At 37.8% G+C, this 23,229-nt stretch overlaps 1 protein-coding gene across 4 annotated transcripts in view; it reads right to left on the reverse strand.

Moving 5' to 3' along the window:
• The window catches only part of JPH1 (junctophilin 1), an 82,071-nt gene that overhangs the window by 13,666 nt on the left and 45,176 nt on the right, over positions 1-23,229 (reverse strand). For all 4 annotated transcript variants that reach the window (XM_063170499.1, XM_063170490.1, XM_063170485.1 and 1 more), the window contains exon 3: positions 13,802-13,920. In XM_063170499.1, coding sequence (XP_063026569.1) covers positions 13,802-13,920 — 119 coding nt within the window. The remainder of the gene's footprint in view (positions 1-13,801; positions 13,921-23,229) is intronic.

Raw genomic sequence — 23,229 nt, forward strand, 5'->3', positions numbered from 1 at the left:
TGAGGGTAAGGTGGCATTATCTGACCAGGAAATAAACATGGCACTCTGGTTCTTCAGTTTGCAGTTCAAGCAAGCAGTAGAACTAGATATGATACATCTGAATGCCTAAGGAGAACCTGGTCTGGAATGTAGAACCAAGAAGTGCTATCTAACCAAGGTAAGATGAACTTGTGTGTTTTCTCATGGTGACAGGCTGGCTGTGCTACCATTGGATCAAAATTGATGCACCTTTACTCCATCAAGGTCAGCCACAGGGTGGTTTTGGCTCACACACCTGTTGTGATGCCAGCAAGTGGATGGCACCACTGAAGTGTGAGTCAGGCAGTATTTGGGGAGAATAGCCTCTGAAGGCCAAAGGACTGTGTGGATGTGTGCACAGAGTCTCACACAGCCTGATGGTCAGCTTGAACAGCATTTCAGTGATGGCTTTGGGGTGAGGGAAGCTTTGCTTTGGTTGAAGATGCACTCATGGTTGCTCTAAATCCAGGATTTCTTGTGAATTTCTTATGTAATATGTCCTTCCTCCTGGAAGGGCTCCAGTAAGTGATGTGACAGCATGGCCAGCCCTGTAAATGAGAAGAGAAGGATGCCCTGGTTCTGCCACAGCATTTTTAAGGAGGTGACAGCCACATGCTTTCCCCCATGGCCTAGTGAGGCACACGCACTGGCAGCATAGGGCTGTGGCAGGATTGTGGCTCAAGGAGCATCTGAAAATGTCATCTTGCAGGACACTGTGAATGCAGCCACTGCTTCCCAAGAAGGCTGAGAAGAGACCTTGAGCCTCATCAGATCAGAATGAAATCTGAAGCTTGAGAGGGACGGTAGAACACATCTAGGATAGTGAGGGAAAAGGCATACATGAAATTGCATCAGTGATTTTTTAAATATCTTACCACTCTGACCAATTTAGGCAAAATAAGCATTTCATATTGCAATTTTTTTATCTACTAAAAGCAAAAGAAGACTGTAATGCCACTAATGCAGGCTCCAGAACATAATCTTTTAAGAATATAATACTTAAAGTACTACTGATGCTGAGTGATGTGATTCAATTTCAAGGTATGTTAGAAGTACTTATTAGATAAACATATGCTTATTTCTGGTACATGTTATGAGATGTAACCTATCTTTAGTGCCACATACAGAGTTAACAAATAGACAGGGTTTTAAAGAGTAATCCAAATAAGAAACAAAGCTGTAATTTCATCATTACGAGAAAATTCATGTTGTGCTTACAGATAAATTCCAAATGTGAAACATAGCTCACCTCCTAATTTTGTTCACATGTATGAACTGTTAATGGAAAGATGCTCAATTTTCACTATAATGTTTAACAACTGTCTGTGGGGTAATGGTGACACAATCAAAGTTACCTGCTCAACCAGAACACTGCAGTCTATATGCAAACTTTCCAAGATTGGAGGCCTCTTTTTACTGAACTACTCAACATTTGTACAAAAAAAGGAGAGAATTCCTGATCTGAAAAGTTCACAGCCTAGAAGTAAAAACTAAAGCTTATACCAATAGCCCATGTTAGTGAAGGGGAAGCTAACCCAAAAGGAAATAGTGACCCAGAGCATATGTTTCATCTGAATAACCTTTCTGAATTTAGTGCTCAGCTGTGAATAAAGTACCAACATGCTTAAAGTTTTTCTAAATCTTTGACAAAGTTAAAGGTGCTGAGAAAGCCTTTGTCAAAACTAGGAAAGGAGTGTAAGCCTCCTGAGTAATGAAAACTCCACAGAGCACTTTGGCCATAAGTTTGTGGCCTACCACAAATGTCTTCTTGCTGAAAAAGCTGAGAGCTGATCTACCAAATCAACATTCAAAGAGAGAAGGAAATAAAAAATGAAAAATAAGTTTCTTACTGCAGATTATACCCTAATGCAAATCCAGAGCATGAGATGGTTGAAGCAAAAGCTTAAGACTTTTGTATTTAAAGGAACTGTACCAAAAAAGGAAAGTGTATACTTTATGTTGGTACTGCAGGTTGATATATACTGTTCATGAAATAAGGCAGTGAAAACAATTTGGTTTATCTTCTGATGTTTTTGATGGTTTTCTCATATGTCACTGTCAGCAACAATAGGTACGCTCTCACAGTAAGACTGCTTTGCTATTCTGATGAACTTAATAAAATTGTGAAAAGCCAAGTGAAAAATCAGAGGATCGATTAATATAGGATCTTTCTTCCTTATGTTAGGCTTTCTAAGGATAGGACATCCAGTATAAAAGAATTCCTCAGGATGGTAAATGTAGGTGAAGAAATATAAATAATCAATTATCAATCTCTTAAAATAAATGATTCAGTGAGTCATTAAGGAAGTGCAAATAACTATATTCAGTAAATTTTAGAAAGATAGGGTTTATTATTATTTCTTTATTAGGGAGATATGAAAGGAGGGAGAAGAACTATAATTAATATCATTAGTACTTCCCCTGTTTTGTTCTTAATTTTCTGGTGGTTATACTGGTAACAGGGAACAAAAAAACACCCTCTTAAGCACTAGGCTGCTGGCTTGAATTCAGCCCCACTGAATAGAGGGCTGGACAATACCATATGCAAAATGTGTTGATGAACTCACTGCAGCAGAGATATGGTTATGTTTTTAGTAATGTTTGATAGACTGAACTGGGACTGAATAGGTCTGGAAATTAAAAATTATTGCCAGAGAAATAAAAGGATATAAGGCAAGGTGCTTAAAGAGCAATAGGGCTCTGAGAGAACAGTTCTGCTTGACTTAGGTATGAGAAGAACAGAACAGGACATTTCAGTCGAAAGGGACTTAGAACAATCATCTTGTCCATGTCACTGACTAATTCAGAGCTGAGCAAAAGTTAAAGCCTGTTACTAAGGGCATTGTCCAAATATCTCTAGAACACTGACAATCCTGAGCCATCAAACACCTCTCTAGAGCAGCCTGTTCCAGTCTTTGACCCCTCTCCTGGTAGAGAAAGTCTTCCTAATGGTATTTTAAGAGGTTCTCACTCAGGTTGTGTGCAGTGATGCAGTGATCCAGCAGTAGGGCATAGAATAGTGCAGCTCTACCATGGCTGGGTCAATGGGCAGCAACATGAGAACTGTCATACTCCTAGTGATGCATGGATAAGTTTTTTAAGAATTCCTTAATTAAAAAACACATAGGCAGGCCTGGCTGCCCTGTTTCAGCTGCATCTGAAGTTGATTTTGCCACCTGGAATAATGACTTTCTTTAACTGTACTTGAGAACGCTTTAGAGAATAAAAAACCACATTAGCTAAGGCTTAAAAATAAAGCATGTCACAAAAGAGAAAACAAATTGAAATGGAAGGGATTGTTGACACTGTCTTGAGAAATGCAGAAGAAACCCAAGTCTGGATGGCTGATTTAACTTTTGGCCTCTGATGGCAATGCATTTTGGTGAGGTATGACCAGCATTTCAAATGCTATTAAGCAGCTTCCCTAGCTAAGGGCAAATAAAAAAATCTTTCCTGGATCAATTTTAAAATTCCATTTGGCTGCCTTAAAAATATACCAGCACGGAAGTACCATGGTGGCCTAGGAAAGCAAACTACAATGCAAACAAGAGGGAGAGGAGTCCATTTTCTTTTCCCACAATCCAAAAAATACTCCAAAATATAATGTTTATTACTTAGAATCTTTCTTAATTCACTCTTAATTGAAAATCTTCATTTCCTACTCCTCCTTCTTTGAAGATATCTTCCCTTTGCTGAAGTTTTCTCTGGCTTACACTTTCAGGGTTTCTCATTCTGTTGGTAGCATTGCTGCTTCCTTAAGCAGTATTCCTGGTGGTCTTCCTCCTCATGCTGGACTGGAGGCAAGACTGCAGCTAGCACGTGCCAACACCTACTCACTAAATCCATGAGTACCATGGAGATTGATGCCTACATGCGTTTAGTTTATGGAACTGTTCTGATTTGATCTGGCAGCCTGCTGTCTTTGAAACCATGTACTACCAACATGACCAAAACATATGACAAACAGATCGAATATAAGATAGGATATAAGGTGATATTTTATTATTGCCGCAACCTGACAAAGCCACATCATCATCCAGCAATGTAAAAGTCAGAATATCTTCCCAAGGAGTCCTAGTCCACCTAGGGCTAACTTTAAATGCTAGCATCACTGAATACAAGCAGGCTTCAAAGCAAATGGAAATGCAACCTTCCCTTCTTGGTAAGTAAAGATAAGGACTTACAGAAAGTATTCACTGGTAGAAATTGCTTATTAAGTATCTTGTTCAGAAGAACCCAAACCACAAAATTCTTGCACATCAAGGTTGCTACTTTATACCTGCTCAGGGAACAGTTTTGTGCAGTACCCCAAACAATTTCTGCATAGTTTTGCTAGAATATGTATCTACCATATTTTAAATATCTGCCAATGTTTTATTTTCCTGACTGTGACATCAAGAAAATGACACAGCCTTTTCAAAACCCCCATCAAATGCTTCCTGACATGGACTAGACTGAGATCAAAAGCCTTGAGTTACTTATTTACTGGCCCCACGTACAGAGACACACACAGACTTTGGCCAAACTCAAGTTTTTCTGCCTCTGTGTTTACTCTGCTGTGATATTTACACAGCACAATACAGTTCTTGGTGTGACCTGACTACTTTACTGCCTGTGTCTCTGCATTTTGCACAGGTATTTGTTGAAAAGCATATGACACGATGTTATCTCACAATGCTTTTGGAAAGTATCACAGCCTCTACTCAAGCACACTTGAGCTGCCAGCAACAGCAATGGCAACAGAAAAGGAAAAGGGCTTCAGCCAGGCAATTCACATCATAGGTAACATCACAACCTTGTGAGTCTAGCAGTAGGATGATGAAACAGATATTAATGTAATTTCTACCAGTAGAAAAACCAGACTGCCTCTTCTCTCCATGTCAGTTCCTCCAAATCTGAAATTATTTTGAGTTACCCTACCATTAATACACCTGCATACAGAACCTAAATAGTGTTTTTGCAATTTGGACTTTTGTATTATCCGTTAACTAAAGAATCATTAAGGATAAAAGAATCCCTAAAAACAAGATTTTCTTCCTCTCAAGGTTTATAAATGCATCATTGAAGTGTAGACACATACACACTAATGAATTTCAAAAGCTGTCTCGAGTCAGCACCAAGAACAATTAATTTATTCTTATGTACCCAATCTCTGCTCCATTCCGCTAACTGCTTTAGCAGGTGATTGAAGTAGCTGTGGTATTTCCAAAACAGGGCAACATTTCCTAACTGTATCTGCATAGCAGTCTGTAAGCCTTTATACTTCTGGATTCAATACCATCAGGAAAATGGAACAAATTTATCTTACCTGGTAGAGGGCACTATGAGTGCTGCACAACTATCTCTCACCTCACTGGCACATCATCTTATGGACACAGAAACTGCCTGTGACCAGCAATCTTAATTATGGCTTGCTTTACTTACCCTGCATTTCTGTTGATGAATACTGACAGAACTTCAAAAAATATCTGTCAAGATTACATGGTGATGCATATGACTTCTGTATCTAGGACAGGCTTCATTTTTCCAGGGTAGATAATATGCAGACATTGTATTTAATGTGAATGATCCCAGCCAAATAACACATGCACTATAATCTACTTGAATGCTTCTAAGCCTGCAGGCTGCCTAACAGGCAATAACTGAGAAGGTAAATTTTTAGCTTTTTCACAGAAAACCTAGAGACTACTTTACTTCATCTGAACTTCACTGGGGCAGCTGTTAACTGCAAAAGTAGGTTTTTTTAAGCTCTTAAAGGATGGGCAGAAGTGAAAGGCTGTAATCCTATTCTCATTGCAAGTGCACATTCTCTGAGAAGATGAATTTTAAATATAGAGAGAGACTGTTAATGTGGCATAATAACTGTCTTTACTCAGTAGAATTCACACTTCTTTACATTTCTCCCAGCATGTCCAGATCTTTCTGACATGATGATCCCCAAAGTTCTGCACAGTATTTCAGACTCAGTGTCACTGGGATCATGCAGAGAAGGGACCATTCTCCATGACATGCTTCTGTATATACAGCCTGGAAGGGCATTAGCTACTTCTCTTATCACATTTCAAGTGCATGGCTATCATCCTGCTCCATGGGACTTTGGCAAGTGACCTTAACAGGAGCAGGTTCATGTCTGCTCTCCAACTGGCCAAGTCTGTATGCCGGCCTTAAGAACTGTTTTTCAGTAAATTCAAAAAACAAGTGAATTTTTTGCCAAAGCTCTTCTAATCTTTACCTCTTTTAAAATCCTTATTTCATAAAGACACAGTGCCTGTTTTTCTGCTGTTCTTCCACTATAGAAAAAAAGCAGAGCCTAGGATACGCACTCAGGGCTTGGGTTGCAGATGTCAACATTTCTTATGCCTGTGGAATATCTTCCAAAAAGGCTCAAAACCGGAAAGACAGTAAATACAGGTGTGTCAGCAAACAACCAACATTAATTTTGAATATACAGGCATAGATACAGATAGGTGAAATAACATGGAAAAACTAGACAGCTTCAGACTCCACTGATTCTACAGATCTAGAGATGCATTGCTATCTTAAAATAAAACTCCAGATATTTCTAAGGGATTCATGATTATATTATATGATGTCAGACTTAATTTTTTTAGAACTCTCCTTTATCACCTTGTATTTATAGAAAATACACTGGAAATTATGAACAGGAGTAAAATAAAGAGACTTGAAATTTACTGCTTTTGAAATATATGGCTTTATTAATTTTCTTGGAGGCTTGAGGGCTAATTCAGTATTTTTCAAAACCCGTACTCATTAAGCTGTACCACACTTCCAGCAAAATTAATTTCTTTTATCTAGCATTGAAATTAATTATAAAGTATAAGAGCCTGGAGTGACTGCTGCATTGCAAATGCCAGAACTGGAGAAATATAACAACCAATTTAATTCTGCTAAAACTAGGGTATGTGAGCTGCTTAGTCTTGCATCCAAATCTGGCTTCTTTCCAGTATGTTCTTATTCTTTTGTATTTTAGGAGAAACCCCACTCACCATGCCACTTACCATTCTGACCTCACACAGTGTCATTTCTTTCCTTTCCCATTAGTGCTCTAAGTTTTCAATTCTAAACTCTAAGTTTGCAGTTTCCATTTACTGCTCCTCTCCTCCAAATCTATCTCATACTCTTCAGTTTGGCAACTGCCTTTGGCAAAATACTTTCTGCTCTTTATCTGATACTTTTTGAGGAACCTCTGCGATTTTCTTAGCCACATTTCAGTATCAGTACTCTACTCTTACCCTCCTTTTACACAGGCAACCATTCTCCTCTTCTGGAACAAGTCTCGTCTGTTAACATCTGTGATTTATCCTTTTAATTCAGCCGTATTTTTCTTTCCTTTTCAAACCATACTTTCAAGGCAAAACCCTCCAATTATTCTGTTCTTGAACTCTCTACCTTTCCTTTACAATTTTCATTCTATTTAATTTCACCATACAAAAAATACCAATTCCATGCTGGCTGTGTTTCAGTTCCAGGTTTTACTCCTGCCCAGACAATAATCAGAATGAATCACTATTATTGAACTAATAGGCAGAAATCTTCATCTCCTCCAAATTCTCAACACGGTCTTCCACATCATACTGAACATTACTCTACATTATTCAGGTCTATATTATGAATTAGATTTTTCATTTTTGGGTATCTCCCTACAGTCCTCCAGGTACTCCTTACAGTAATTTTAAGGGAAAATTACTTGGAATAAAAAGGCATTTACATTACCCATCTATTTCTGTGGCCTTGACAAACACAGAATACAGCTGCAAAGATTATTTTTCTCTAATGGTCCGAATCACATGTTAAAAGTGTAACAGGAGAAACCTAACCTTTTAAACATAATTTAAATCTCCACTAGTATAATAAAATCCTTTCAAAATAGATCACCATACTCGACTGAAAATTAGCACTGTAAGTAAAGTTCTCAGTTCTTTGTTCACTGAATTTCAACATGGAACAAATATTTATGACATGGTTATAAATAGGATTTATAATGGAAATTTTGACACTGTGATAATACTCCCATGTGATAGACCCTACTTCATCTTGTCCTTGGCTGGACACCATGACAGACCAATATAGAAATTCACTGGAGCAGGCCAACAGTGTCCTGGAAGGAATGGTTCTTTTTCAGAGCAAATGAACAATTTTTAACAGGAGAAAGGAAGCACTGACCTCTTTCTCTCAGACTACACCTGTAATTAACACTCCCATAGTGCCAGATTAGATACTTACACCTAGACTAGAATTCAAAAAGTTAATTTGAGATAGTAACACAGCACTGAAGTTAGTCCAGGCTTCAACAAGTTTCACAGTCAGATCCTGCAGCCTTTACTAAGCAACCATGAATTTCATCTGGATACAAATTACCTAGCTCACTACTTATGCAAGTCTGTGAAAATGACAGTGATTGTAACAGCTTTATCTTTCTACAGGAAACCGGTTCTCTGTCATTAGTTTTAAAAGTTAATTTGCTCAAAACTAATAAGGCATATTTTTTCCTAAGCAAATAATTTGATTGTGTGACCCAAAAGTATCTTGGAGAGACTGAGAAAGCATCCTGAAGAATTAAGGCTATGCCTCTGCAAACTGTCTTTGCTTTGCCTTCTCCCAAGCAGGCTCTCCTGTCCAGATGCATTGCAGGAACACTGAGGAGTGGGTTGAGCCAGCAGGTGTGTCAGGCAGTGCAGCAGGATGGAGGCAGACTCCCAGCAAGCTGGATGGCCCTCACCCTGGGCAAGAGGAAAAATGTGGAAGGAAGGGTGGGGGCATCTGTACCCAGGGCTTGCTGAGACAGGTGATAAATCTGGAAGTCATGATGTGAAGACTGGTATGACATGACTTATAAAAGAAAGGGGAGAACAAGAACAAAGCTTGAAATTGGCACTTTTTCCTTTAATGCACCTTCTTTCTTTGATTTCTGGATACAACAGAAGTGTATTAGGATACATCTATAGGCTCTGCCTTCTCCAGAGTTCTGTGGAAAGAGGATAGAAGCAATAGATTGTAGAGAAAAAATGGCACAGCAAGAAACCCAGTAACAGATCTGTGAGGATGATGAAGTCATATGTAGAATAAATTCAGAAAATGAACAGACTATTGTATGACTAAGAATAATGAGAGAGCTTCCGTATGCTTTAAGGCACAAACTGATGGCATGGCTGGTAACTTTAATCAGGCAAAATGCTCATTGTAATTGGCTTTTAAAATAAAACTCTCTGGTCTGGCACACATGCATTTAGCCAGGACATTCCAGTTAATTAGCATCAGCCAGAAATCTCTCTTTCCTGTCCATATGGAGTTTGCGTTTTGAGAACTCGAGGAGGTGGTGATGGCAGAGAAGAGGAAGATGGGAAGGATGGTTTTTTTCCTTACACTACAGATATCTACCACTGGTCAAAAGAGAATGTAAACCACAGCTCCTCTTTAAGGCATTAGTGGTCATTACAAATTGCCTTGTAATAAACTTAAAATGCTTCTTTCTGAAACTAGTAATGTTCAGCATGTTAATACTGAAGCTTTAACAGTAGCCAAATCTTATAGTAAAATATACTAGTAAACCTTACCAAATTCTTACTCTTATAATTGGGAAATCTTTGTTCATATATTTCACCTAAAGAAATTCTGTCCATCTCTAAACTTGGACAGCTTTAATTTATAAACTGCTCCTTGATTTCTCTCATGCCTTGTTTAGGAGGTCAAAAGCTGGAAGAATTGTTTTGGTGATCCATGCATGTTCATCTGGCAGCTGGCTGGCCTGACAAATAATCTGCCAGAAAACAACTCAGACCTGAATTTTCAGACCTTAACTGCTCTGTGGTAAAGTGCCCAGACTGCTCTTACCCTGCAGCAAAGTAGTTGTACCCTTCTTTCATTTAATCAAATGTTATTCATTCAAACTGAATGAAAGAGCAGTATCCATTTGCTGCAGGGTATACATGCACACAGACAATTATGGCTTAGCTGTCTAATCTGTGCAAGTCCATACTTCAGTTTACCTCCTGATAGTGTGTTTACAAGACCACATCCTAAAGACAGTCTGGGAATTTAGAATCAATGTGTCAGTCAAAGCATCCACTAACCTTGTGCAAGACTAGAACAATACTCCCCCTTTTCACTGAGTATCAAAAACCTTTCTTTTCTGTTACACCTTTGATACAGTATTCCCATCAGTCATTTGTTCTTCTCTAGGTTCTACAAGAGACACAAAAAAGCATTTATTTTTTCTCTAAGTGAAGACAAATCTCAAACTGTCCCTGGATGACTCCCCTGAATGAGGCTATGACTCAGGTTTCATTTGTTTCCTGTCCTGGTGTGCTCTTTTTTGACACATCCACAAGTTTAGTGATGCCTGGAGGAAATAAACAGGGCAGAGCTGGGATTTCTCAGAATTTATTTCTTGATAAAAAGGCCAGTAAAGTATGGTCTCTAAAAAGAGTACAACATTTGTTAAATCTACACATCCTCCTAATTATTAATCACTAGCCAAATATCTGCTACAGCAAAAGTAGAAGCAGGGTCTTGCCTGAGAACAGCATGAACAAACTCAGGGAAAACAGTTCTCTGCAACCTTGTGAGTCCTTACACTATGGCTCTGGCCTTTTCAATCATACTTGGCTTTCCTTACATGCAAATACTCAGGCAATCAATCACTGGGAGAGCTGAATCTCAAGATTTCTGCCGTACCTCATTATTATTCTTACCTGCTGGATGCTACTTTACTTCCTACTGCTTTGTTCTCCTCTTAGTCTCCTTTTAAACTACACTACAAAGGTAGAGCCTCTTGGCAGCTTCTGAAGAATGCCTTAATGAACATAAAGGTGAAACATGAGAGAAAGGATTTGGGAAGTAAGAACTGCCATGGTACAATGGATGATGAATATTCACTGTAATTATAATTTGTGCTTAATACTAGGCTATATGCCCCAGAAAGATGCTTTTTAAGAACTTGAAATTTAAGAGCTTTATCAAAGGTTTTCAAATATTGAAATGGTTTTAGGCTACAAGTAATTAAGAGATCACTCATTAAGACAAAAAAGAATGGTTCTGTTATTTAGAGAAGTATTTGTATTTCACTTCTTTTTGTCTCTGTTTCAAGAGGCTTGTTGATATGCTACATACATTTACTGCTGACAGCATGCTTGCCTGCCATACTAAGCAGTTAAAGAAATAAGAGAAAAATTACACTTTCTCATCATAACCTATTTACAAGACTATTTGGTACAATGGAAAGGTTCACTTAACTATAGTTTCAGAGAATGAGACAGAACACTTACTGATACCTTTTAGCAGCACTTACAGATATTGTAAAAATAAAAAGCTCAAGCAGCAAAAGAAAACCAAGAAGTTGCTATTAGGAAACAATAAGTTACCTTCTTTTCATTCAAATACATGAAAAATGCTATTTGAAAAGCAGATATTTACTTCTGTTTGTGTGAGTGAATGTAAATACTTGGAAATATTTATCTATTTTATTACCATAAATGACAAAAGCTAATAGTAACACTGTCCAGTTACTCTTGGCATGACTCTTGGGAAATGCTTAAACAAACAAATATGTGTACAAGTGAGTGGGTTAACTGGTAATACACAGAAAAAGTGCATCTGAGAAAGGTATCCCATACACCAAGCCTGGAAAACATCTCAGGCACGGCAGTACTTGAAATCATCACAATGATTTTGTGAACCTGCAGGAGTTTATTTGGAATAACTGAGATTTAGTTAACACCTTGGTATTTAAAAGTTGTTTGCATAATGGGAGGAGATTTTTTTTTCAAATGTATAGAAATATGCAGTATTTAAATATCTTGGGAACAATTAGAGAATTCAAAATTTGGAGTCCAGAAAACATATTTATCTTTTGCTAGGAGCTAGCTAACCAAGAGAGATTTCCACACAGAGAACAGAGTAAGTAAACTTTGAGAAAGGCTTGGCTGTGTCATTGCACACATATCCAGCTTCACTTGAGGAAGAGATACAAACTCTCCTCTTTTGTAAATAGAATAAAAGTTTCAAATGAGAGGAAAATAAGATCCCACACCTTCTCTCCCATATCTCAGCTGATCTGTCAGCAATGCTACTTCAATTCCTGCGGCAGGGAGTAAAAAGACATTCTTGATCTGGGTGATTTCTTGGTGTCAAATTTCACGCTGTCAGATGCTGGCATTTTCACTTAAGTACTCTAGTAATTGCTTTATTTGAAGGGTTTGGCAGCTTTTTAGTAGTTTCTTTCCAAATGCTTCAATTATTTGTGTGGCTAAGGTTATAACTTAACTTACGAATGGCAAGATGGTCTGCTGCTGTAAACTGGGATTTCTTCAGCTGGTGGAGAATGAAATAATGAAATAATGAAAAATGAAAAAGACTTGACTATGATAGCAGTAAATATGGGCCAATAATATAAATGCACAAGAGAGGTAGTACTGAGGTCATTCCCAACAGTGAAAAGTACATATTTATACTGTTTTAAAGCCAGTAAAGCCTTACTACTGGAAATAGTTCTGCTGAGTTTTGCCAACAGTTCTGGACTGCCATGTTCAGAAAAGATGAATTTATATCAGGATGTGTACAAAGAAAGTCTGCAAGACTGGTAAAAGAAATGAAAATTCCAATCAGGTGAATAATCCTTGACTTAGGCACTAAATTAATACAAGAAGAGGTCCTCAATCCCCCAACCCCAAAACACATTCTCTCTCTACAACCAAATACTTAGGAATAAAGAAGAAATCAAGTATTCTCTAAGGTAACTGACAGTGAGGATTTAGTAACAAGCTATACATAGTGACCACTTGAACTAAAAATTGAAGTAAATAGGTGTGTTATCAGAAAATGTTGCAGAATGTTGTTCTTTGCATTTTTGGGTCATTACAGCCTGCATTCACTATATGGGTGCATTTAAGTAAGTTTGTGTCTGAAACAAGGATGAGCAGAAAATGACAGTAAGTGAAAATGAATCTCAGAGCTATAATCTCTATTAGCATGCGAGTACAGGCAGATCCTTGAGAAGTAATAACAAGATATGACTCAACTCAATTTGACAGGTGAAAGAAAGGGCAGACATGAAAAGACATTAAACTGGCAAATGGAGTTCCATTTTATCTATCCAATTTTAAGCTAAAGAGCAGTACACAGAAATATGAACCTCATGGAAAGACAGCAGAAAAACAATGCAAAATCAACTTTGCTTCTTCCTGCAGCAACTTTTCAAACCCTGTGAGAGATGGAAACAGGCTGCAATGTTGATGTAGGTGGGACAGACCTAATTCTATGCCATTGTGAATATAGAATTTATGTTCTACAGAGCACCCCAGGCATAACAGAGGAAGATTCTCTTGCAGGTTATGTATGTCTAATGGTAAAACGTTCTCCAAAATTTAGCCCTTAGCTAACCAAGACTGTCAGGAATTCTACTGGACAGTAAAAAACCTATAGATCTTCCCACTAATAAACATATTATAGAATTAATCCAAATTTCTGTTGATTTATGATTGCTGAAGTCTTTGATACTGTCCTGAATAAACTATTAATCTGAGGCAAAGTTATGTGCTTGATACTGACTTTTCAACACTCAACTGTTTTCATACAAAGAAAAAGTCACCAAATTATTACCAACTGAGAACAAAATCTCCTTGAACAATGTGCATTCCTCATGACATACACATGACTTAGTTCTGTATAAAAGACAACATTCAAGATGGAATCAACACTTTAACTTAACAGAATCTTTTCACTGTAATAAAACAAACAGCCCCGTAAAACCCCAATCCACAATTACCTGGTTGGTAGAAATTTGGTGAAAGTTCTCTGGCAACCGCTCTTGCAATATCACATTCCTGGCGAGCAGCCTGAGCAGCCTGATCCGCAGCATCCGCTTTAGCTCTTGCGTGTGCGGTTCTGTACAAAGCAGAAAAGAGTTTATGTGCAGAGGAACTTGCATCAGGTGCATCAAGCATGAGCGAGCAAAGGACCCCAGCCATCATACACTATCCTGTACAGGGCACTCTTAGACAAACTGTTGTGAGGAACTGCAAATCAGTGAAGTATTTCAGGATCAAATCACTATTCCTCTCAGCTCTTCAGTCCTGTTCAACCTTGGATCACATTTATTTGCAGGAACACAATTTACAGCCCAAGCTTGTAATTAAAATTCCTAAAGTGAGGGAAAGAATAGTGTCTGACAAAAACACAGGATTAGGGTTTATTTACATGCTACCAGAACGTGTACAGAAGTGCACAGAAGGTCAGACTGGCCACCAGACTGACTCCTAAATAGGATTCTGGGAGTTCAGGACACATGGTGCTCAAAGGAACTGAGGAAGGCTACTACTTCTACCACATTTCAAAGTTAATGTTGGGTCAGTGCTGGGTGCCATGTGGAAATTTCTGAAGGGAAAAATTCAAGTATATTAGCCCAAAATATAGGAAATGTCTTCCACAATCAGATCATGTTGGTAAGGAACAGCCTGGAAAATGTGTTTAACACTTCAATAGGCTTTTGTAGAAATGGGAACTTAACTGTCCTAATTTCTTGTAACTCTGAATTTCAAGTTCAAAAACAATCTGAAAAGGCAACTTTTCTGAAGTCAAGACAACAGTGTGGAATACTTTGGTAAAGTAATCTGCACTCTGCTGCCACTTTTTTCTTCTTGCTATTTCTCAAAAACCCTCATGAACAGCTTCTGCAAAGGCCTCTGGTTCCAGATTGCAAACTGATAGTTCTGTTACTGCAGGTTTGCATCACTGCATGTCCCATCTTCCCTCTCCACTTTATTTTCCAGTCATCTGTTTAAAAATTCCTGATGGTAGTGATCTCTCTGTGCCTCTACAGCATTAGCACATAGCCTAGAGCTATGAAATGGCTGGTTAGAACAGAGGGGAAGCTAAACATGGCAAACCAGCAGAATATTTTGAGACTCTAAAGATATTAATAACATTTTTAGACCAAATACATTAAATTTTGTGATCTCATGACTTTTCTCATAACATTCTAATAGAAAACTGACATAGAAGTAAGAAAAGAATTAGTTAACAGGACAACAATAGCATCAAATTTTATCCCATGTGCCTGGTAATAACAATGAGTAGCAATTAAATAAATGAAAATTTCTAACAACTTCACTGTAAAAATTCAGTTTTATTTTCAAGACATAAAGAAAGGTTCTATGTGTTTTAGATAAAAGAAGAATTAAACGTTAGCATTAACCAGAATGAGCATTGAGAGATTAAGAGTATGGCAGACTTTGCATTTCTAAAAGGATGTTAAATCCCATAGGGCACTAGTATAAACACAGACATAAAAAAACCACATAGACAGTTTCATCTGTGGTGCCCAGAGAAGATTTATTTAAGTTACATCCTCCCTAAAATGTGTGTGGGGATAAATGCTGAATGTTCTTTCAAAGCTTAGCTTGTAATAATTTACTGGATAAATATTAGCTTATGCTGCCTTCTTGAGGGTCCCCCTAGGTCTGTGAGAAAAAAAGATAATGAGCAAATGAATTGTAACACCTTTGCTTTGTACTCAGGATGGGGGAAAGAAACTGTTAATAAAAATAAACACACTGTGTAATACCATATGTGCTCTGTGCAGTTCATGAATGGGTGCATGGTATGTGCCTGCTTAGTAACAGTAATCAAACACGTTCTTTCTCTAGAATCATTATTTTCAATTAGATGAGCTATTCTTAGCTCCTGCATAATTATGTCTATGTAGCATAAACCTAATGAAGCAGTCCTAGCACTGGGACATTGTTTTGTGAGACAATAATGTAGTCTGCTCATAGATAAACTAGACACTGGTCATCTTTTTGTGATGAAAGAACAACCAGACTACTCCCATGAAAAAATAGCCTAATACTATTGGTACTGCTAAGACAGACATTTTAAAAGCTAATACACTAACCAACCAGCACCAATAAAACATACTGAAAGGATAATACATTTATTTATTGATGCCTATGAATTTTCTATATTATTATATACAAGAAGCAAAACAGACATTCTATTGAAAAGTACAGTATCAATTAGTTAAGGAATTGAGTGGTGACATGAGTACGAAGCCAGTGTAACTTTGTCACATGAAGCTGGGCAGAGCAGGTCACAACAGGAGGAAGCCAAAGGAACAGAAGGTAAATGAGCACAGCTTTCCTTGGCTGCCTGATCTCACACCTCTTTTTTCAGCTCACACCTCCTGCTGTTCTGCCCCTTTTGCGCTCGCAGTGAGGAGCTCCAGCAGAGCCGAAGGGAGCGAGCAGTGCCAAGGCGCGTCCCAGCAGCGACGCACGGAGCAGGCCTCAGGGCCGGGACCCGCACCGCAGGGCCAGGCACAAGGACACGGCTATGCTCCTGAGCAGGCCTTCGACAGCCACACCGGAGAGTGTGCACATGTCTGCGCTGAGACACTTCCCTGACAGCCTCCTCACCGCTGATGAGCGGCGACAAAAGTGACAAGCAAGGGGAAAGCGGCAGAGCTGATCCTCCTGCACAGAGGAGCAGCTCTGTGCCTGCCCTGAGCACAGGCTCTTCACTCCTGCAATTGTTTGCTATTTATCACCTTGGCATTTGGCTGCTTCTGTGGCTAAGTCTCCATTTGCAACTGCATACTTAGATAAAATTTAACTTCTTGCACACTTAATTCTAAGTGTCAGACTCAAATAATTTTTCTGCTGCTACTTATTTCCCAGTTTTTTTTTTTAATTTTTTTAAATTCTGTCTTCCACATTTGATCTGCCTGTATGTTTTCCAGATGACTTGCTTACAGTTACTACCGCTTGATACTACATTTTGTCTGTACTTGTTTTATTCTGCCTTGAACTGACCCACACACTGTCAGACTAGTATTATCAGAAACTATGGAGAAATATTTTAGTTTTGAATGACAACATTTGTAAAGGAGAACTATCCAAGCAGAAATAGAATCCATTTGCTCAATTTAGGCTTCCTACAGTTTTGGAAAAGTTCCTTTACCTTTCATTTTGGGGGTAAATAAGTTTTGTTTGCTATCAGCAATTTTTCATAGAAATTTAAGTCTATGATATATCACATCAAAATGACCCATAACTGAATGACCACCATCTACTTGAGAGCTGGTTTTTTTTTCCTCCAGGGAATTCTATGCCCTTTGCTATGACAAGAGATCTTTATGAGAACTCTTGAAAGCAAAACTCAAGAAAAAAAAAAAGGTCTCCTTTCCTATCCCCAGCCAAGAAAAAGACTGTGGTAGGTTTTTTCCAGGAAGGATTGATCTCATGTTTCAGCAGCAAAATAGAAATTATGCAGGAAAGAAGGCAGCAATTCACAGATTGCAAAACACTACAGAAAGACAAGTAACCTGCTTTGCAATGCTGCATTCTAATTTATAGCAAAGGACCTTTAACAATTTTTTTATTTCAAGTGAATGGGCGGCTCTTTGTAAAAAATTATTTCTCAGCACTCTAATACCTAATACACACTAGTAATACCTAATACACACTAGTAACTTTTGAATTACTGTGTGGGTATATTTGTATTTCTCCTGGAAAGAATCAGGACTATCATTAATATTCAACATGATGTGACAAACGCATGCTTGAAAGCTTTCAAATGAATACAAAATTAAAGTATTTACCAAAAAAAATTCATATTTAGAGGGACAATCTACCACTTCACTAATGAATGCACAGAGATGGTAAATTTAACAGAGACAGGGGCATCAAATTAAGTTGTATCTGTGGCAGGAATCAAACTGTACTTACATTAAAAAGGAATTTGTAGCTATAGCTCATGGGGAGTCCTGGTACCTCATGGTAGCATGTGGAGTCCCTGTAGATACCCGGTAGATACCAATATATCTGATACCTGGTAGGTACCTGATAGTCCCTGTGATCAGTGAGTGAGGGCTGGGGCACCAAAAACCTGAGACACTGCATACCAGGGTCTGATTTTAGAGCAGTCTAAGTTTTCTAGACTGTGGGACAACTGGTATCACCACTGATGTCTTTTTTTTCTGTGTTTCACTGTGTAGGTAAATAGGAATACATCATATTAACTACACTCAAAAATTATAAACACAGAGTCAGAGGCTTCTTACAAGCAGCTCCCTCTTTCAGCAATACTATGGTCAGATTTCTATCTATTCATGTATGAAAAGTAACTTGAACGAGGAGTGCTGAGGTTTGAAGAGCTTAAACAATATTATCTCCCCTTCTGCAGCAACAGTGCTTATATATAATGCCATGTGCCTGGAATGCATTATGTAATGTTTATCTAAATTTAAAACCCATTTAGAACTGTCCATTACCCTCCAGATTATTTTGTATTTCCATGGTATCCTTCAACGAACTTGTAATGCTGCCTCATTCACAGTCAACTAAAAATGTAAGCAGCATATGTTTACTTTGTTTCATTCTTCAGATTTTATTAAACACAGTGAATCCAGCATAAAGCTTTCCAGGAGCTTGCTTTCTATTTCTTAAAATTGTAAAAATAATTCTGCTTTCCATTTGCCAAGTATATGACACACAATTATGCTCCTATCACATTATCATAAACTAATAATATTTACAATGTTAAATTAACAGATTTCTGCATTGTAAGAATAAAAATATCAGTAATGGCCAAACCTACATAAAGTTCCCAAGAGATATTTTTTATTAATGACAGGTATCAGGTTTATCTGTGTAACATTACATATTGTGTATGTAATGCTACCAATTACCATCCTTCTTGAAACTGGAATTCTCTAAAAACAATCCTACCTTCCTAAATTCTAACATGCAGTGATTGTTCTAGGAAACAGAGAGTATTGTCTTGGGGCTTTTTCCCAAGTATGAAACTTTCCAACATTTTCACATTTTTTTCTATCTGTCAGAGAAAAACTTTGCAATTTGCAAAATCAAGTGTTGGTAAAATTGGTACAGAGATCCATAGCATTTCCAGGTAAAATGAACCGGAGAGAAAGACTTCAAGGGAAGTTCTTTGCTAGATGAATTTTTTCCTTGCCCCCATTTTATTTCTATATTCTCCTCATATTATGTATCAGGAATGAATGCTTAATATATACAGAACATCTATGCATTTTTTAACATCGCAAGTGAGAGACTGGCATTTATCAAGTGCTGTAGTCATTCTTAGCTTCTTTCAGTGATAATACTGGGTGAAAAACAATATTCTGCTATGGTAGAATTAAAAATACATACTTGCATGACTGTGTAGAGCTACCTAAGAGCTCGTGGCTTCCTGACACTCAGCAGCTCACTGCTGTGATAGCTTAGAAGTGAGGGTAGGTCCCTTGCTGAATACCAGCAAGAAATGGGGGTGTCTGGGAGAAACTGAAAGAGGAAAAAGATTGACTAATAGATAATGCAATAAAAGAGCTTCACGTCAGTAAGTAATTTAAAGCGATCCTAAACTCCAGACTGAATTAACAAAATGAGACATATGCCCTCATCGAACTTTACTTTATCAATCTCCTTTGAGCTTTACTGATTTTTAATCTCAACCAGCCACTGCTTCTTTATGAAGTGACTTCAGACACTAACTGGACTAGCTTGGTGCTACCAGTGATGTCTGATGTAGTAAAGCACGAGCAGGTCTATAATGCAAACACTCTTGGCGCATCAATCTGTATCACCTTACCTAATGGATTTTGCTTCTGAAAACTCCTCCTTCCCAGCCTAAATTAATTTCTCATATTTTTCAGTCCTTACTCAGAGGAACTTCAAAAATACTAACCTTTAGTTAGCAATGCCTGAAAAACTGAGGAAATTCCTTACACTTGGCAAACAGCCGGCCTGTTTTCAGTACTTGAAAACATAACCAGGGGCTAATGACTGGTAAACCAGATGTCAGTTTTAGGCATAAATAACAGCATAAATAAATTGGGTCTATGTCCACAGAGATTTACAGCCTAACAGTGTATTGTGCCAGACATCATACTTTCACAAAGTATTTTGCCAAACACTTCATATACATGTAAAGATTATGGGTCCTATACCTTATCTTGTTTGCCTTGATTTAACATACTTGGACTATTTTTTTAAGGTACCTGATTTTTTACCCTATGGCAATGTATTCAAACAATAGCATAAATTACATGCAATTAGTGAAGTACATCAGAATAGATTAAAAGCTAACTGTGACACATTACAAAGCTTAATGCAGAAAACATCAAAGAAAATGGCTGACCACGTGCTTTCTACCTTAAGAGTTAGTTTCTTGTTTCAGAATTATTTAATATTTCACTTTTGGAATGTCTCAATACAAGCTGAAACATACTGTGGTAGAGCTGGCAAGTTACACAACTTCTGAATTCTGAAAAACCCTCAAGACAATTTACTGTAACCTAAAGTTACTGTAATCTACAGCTTACTGCAACATGAAGTTCACTCATAGCAACTCCAAACCTCACTGTGTTTAAGTGTACCAAAACAAAACTCTGGGAAACAAAAAATCTAGCTAGTATTAGAGAAGGTCGTGGAAAGCAGCACAAAAGCAGATGACACCCTGCTGGCTGGTCCCACACACTACTGCAAAAGAAAGTGTTAATGTGCACTTGATACATTTAGAGACAAAAATCTAGTATAAACCAAGGAATTTGTTTTTGCTGTACAGCATAATCCAGCATCCATAAAACCACTAAGGGAACAATGCCCAGCTCATCCACATCCCAAGAAGGAAAAAGTAATGTCAGGACCACATAATAACTGTGGATCTAAAAAGACAAGCTTTTTGTCTTCTACTTCTTGAGCCTTCTATCTATTCATCACTGGAAAAAAAAACACTGAGAAGACACTTGCCAAGGTGTACACCCAGGTATCTGACAGTGGAATATGGGGAAGACAGAATGGGGAAGAAAAGTGCTTCAGATAAGGACATAACTGCTCCCAGGGTTAGAAGATAAATTTTGGCACAGTCAACCTTGAAACCTTATGGGTGTATTTTAGAGAGAAAACGATGGATATTTCCAAGCCTTTGCAATGATATTAGACACTGTAATCAAAGTGCTCTTTAATCCATTTTCTGAGAAAAGAATTACATAGCCTTTTGTTTACAGGAAGTGAGATTAGTTGATTTGGGACTGTTTACATTAGGTATTTCATAGAGCTGACATAAGGGCTCTAATAGGCTCATTGGAGACACCCATCTTATTCCATTAAACTAAGAAACTTTTTCAGTTTGGACCTCTGAACTGTACAAATGTGAGACTCCTGCAGTGGTCAGCATGTTTTTATGCATATTTATACATGTCCTGCTGTGCCTACAAATATGGCAAACATCAATCCATGTGCCTGTTGAGGAATCAGTTATCTTCTTATGCCAATATTTAGAACATGTTTGTATTCTCCTTCAGACCTCTAGGGTCCATATCAATAAACCCAGAAGAGCTCAGCACTCAGGAGTGCCAAGGTACTCATTTCTGTAACATCACTCACATATAAACAGTAGTTCAGAAAGATTTTTTAGGTGAATGAAGGACAGCATCCTCAAAAGAATGTATTTCTGAAAATCCACTTTCAATAATTGACATAAATTAGTTCAATCACCCTAGTCTGTCTTTCAGGCCCTCACTCTTGGTCACCTGTTTGGAAAAAGACTCACATGCAGATGGGAGTCTTTGAATTAACAAAGTTTTTTAGAATTGCTGTACACATCACTAGAGAGGCTGCTTTACGTGGCACTCTAACTTCAGGTGTCCCAGCAGCCTAGCATTATTTATATGCACACCAGATACTCTGCTGCTGTAAAAAGGAGCTGGCTCTTCATGTGATGGGACTCAAACTACTCTGTCAGTAGTTTGAATGAATGAGTTTTGCTTTCATATTGATTTACTTGACTATGGCACTGGCATAGGAATCATAGAATCATTTAGGGTAGAAAAGACATTTAAGACCAACTCCAACCATTAACCAAGGACTTCAAAACCTGGCACTAAACCACATCTCCGAGTGCCCCACATCCAGAAGTCTTTTAAATACCAGGGATGGTGACTCAAACACATCCCTGAGCAGCCTGTTCTAATGGTTGGCAACCTTTAGGTGAAGGAATTTTTCCTAATATCCAATCTATATCTCCCTGTCATAGCCTGAGGTTGTTTCCTCTTGTCTTACTGCTTGTTACCTGTGAGAAAAGATGGACGCCCACCTCGCTATATGTTAAAGATGGGACAGTCCTCAATTTCATCAAGATCAGCACCATCCATTCAAGCAGAATGCAAGTTTTCCTGTAGGAAAATTTACACTTTGGACAAAATACACTTTCGTGTACTATGCTCATTGGAGGTTTTCCCCCATTTTTGGCAATGGTGAGTCAATGACAGTATTTTTTTTTTTTTGTCACATAGATCTTGATGTGTACTTCTATATCTTACTTTATAGGACAGATTGTATTTTATTCTATTTTACTACCAAGCCTTCTTTAGTGAGCAGTATTTTCTTCCAGTTCCCTGACCCCATAATATTAATTCCTGCAGACAGGAAGGAACTATTTTTTGAAAGGGATAAGAGAATAGCTGCACATAATTTGCTGTTTCCAATCACTAAAGCAAATTATATTGTTTGGCTGAAGAGAGCTTCTGAGTCTAGCTGGAAGCATGAAAAAAGATAACCACTTAAGCTTCAGCTGCTCCTGATGACATGGTTAAGTGAAGAAAAACAAAAAGGAGATAAATATGTTTCTCCTCCCTTCATCACAGCATACAAGCTTCATGAAAAGAAGAACTTAATGTAATAATGATTCTGCACAGTAAAGGCAATTCTACTCAAGGAAATAGGAATGCATGGACCACTGTGATCATTTGCTTAGATAATTTTTAAGGTATGTTTAGTGCATTGCACTTCCCCCCACCACAGATTGATTTTTTTTTTTAACTGTTCTCCATCTGGGACAGATAAAATAAAATGTTAAGTGTGATGACTGCTATCATCAGTACCAATATCTCGAAGCTGTTCTACACTCTAAAGTATAAGAAAGCAGTAACATTGTTCCAGGGATACAAGTAGATGAAAAATAAGAAAAGCTTGCAAGAAGAGATTGGGAATTTTTTCTGTATACAAACGGACTGTTTTTTCCTTTAAAAACATTATGGTTTTCAGTGTTCTACTGATTGTTGTCACTATAAATTACTTTAAAAAAATCAGAAAATATGATATCAAATTTCACTATTTAGAATTTTTTTTGTTAGAATAGCTCTAGTTAGAAAACTTTGGAAGCTCTATTAATCAGTAA

The sequence above is a fragment of the Melospiza melodia genome, chromosome 1, assembly GCF_035770615.1.
Source record: "Melospiza melodia melodia isolate bMelMel2 chromosome 1, bMelMel2.pri, whole genome shotgun sequence".
NCBI lineage: Eukaryota > Metazoa > Chordata > Aves > Passeriformes > Passerellidae > Melospiza > Melospiza melodia.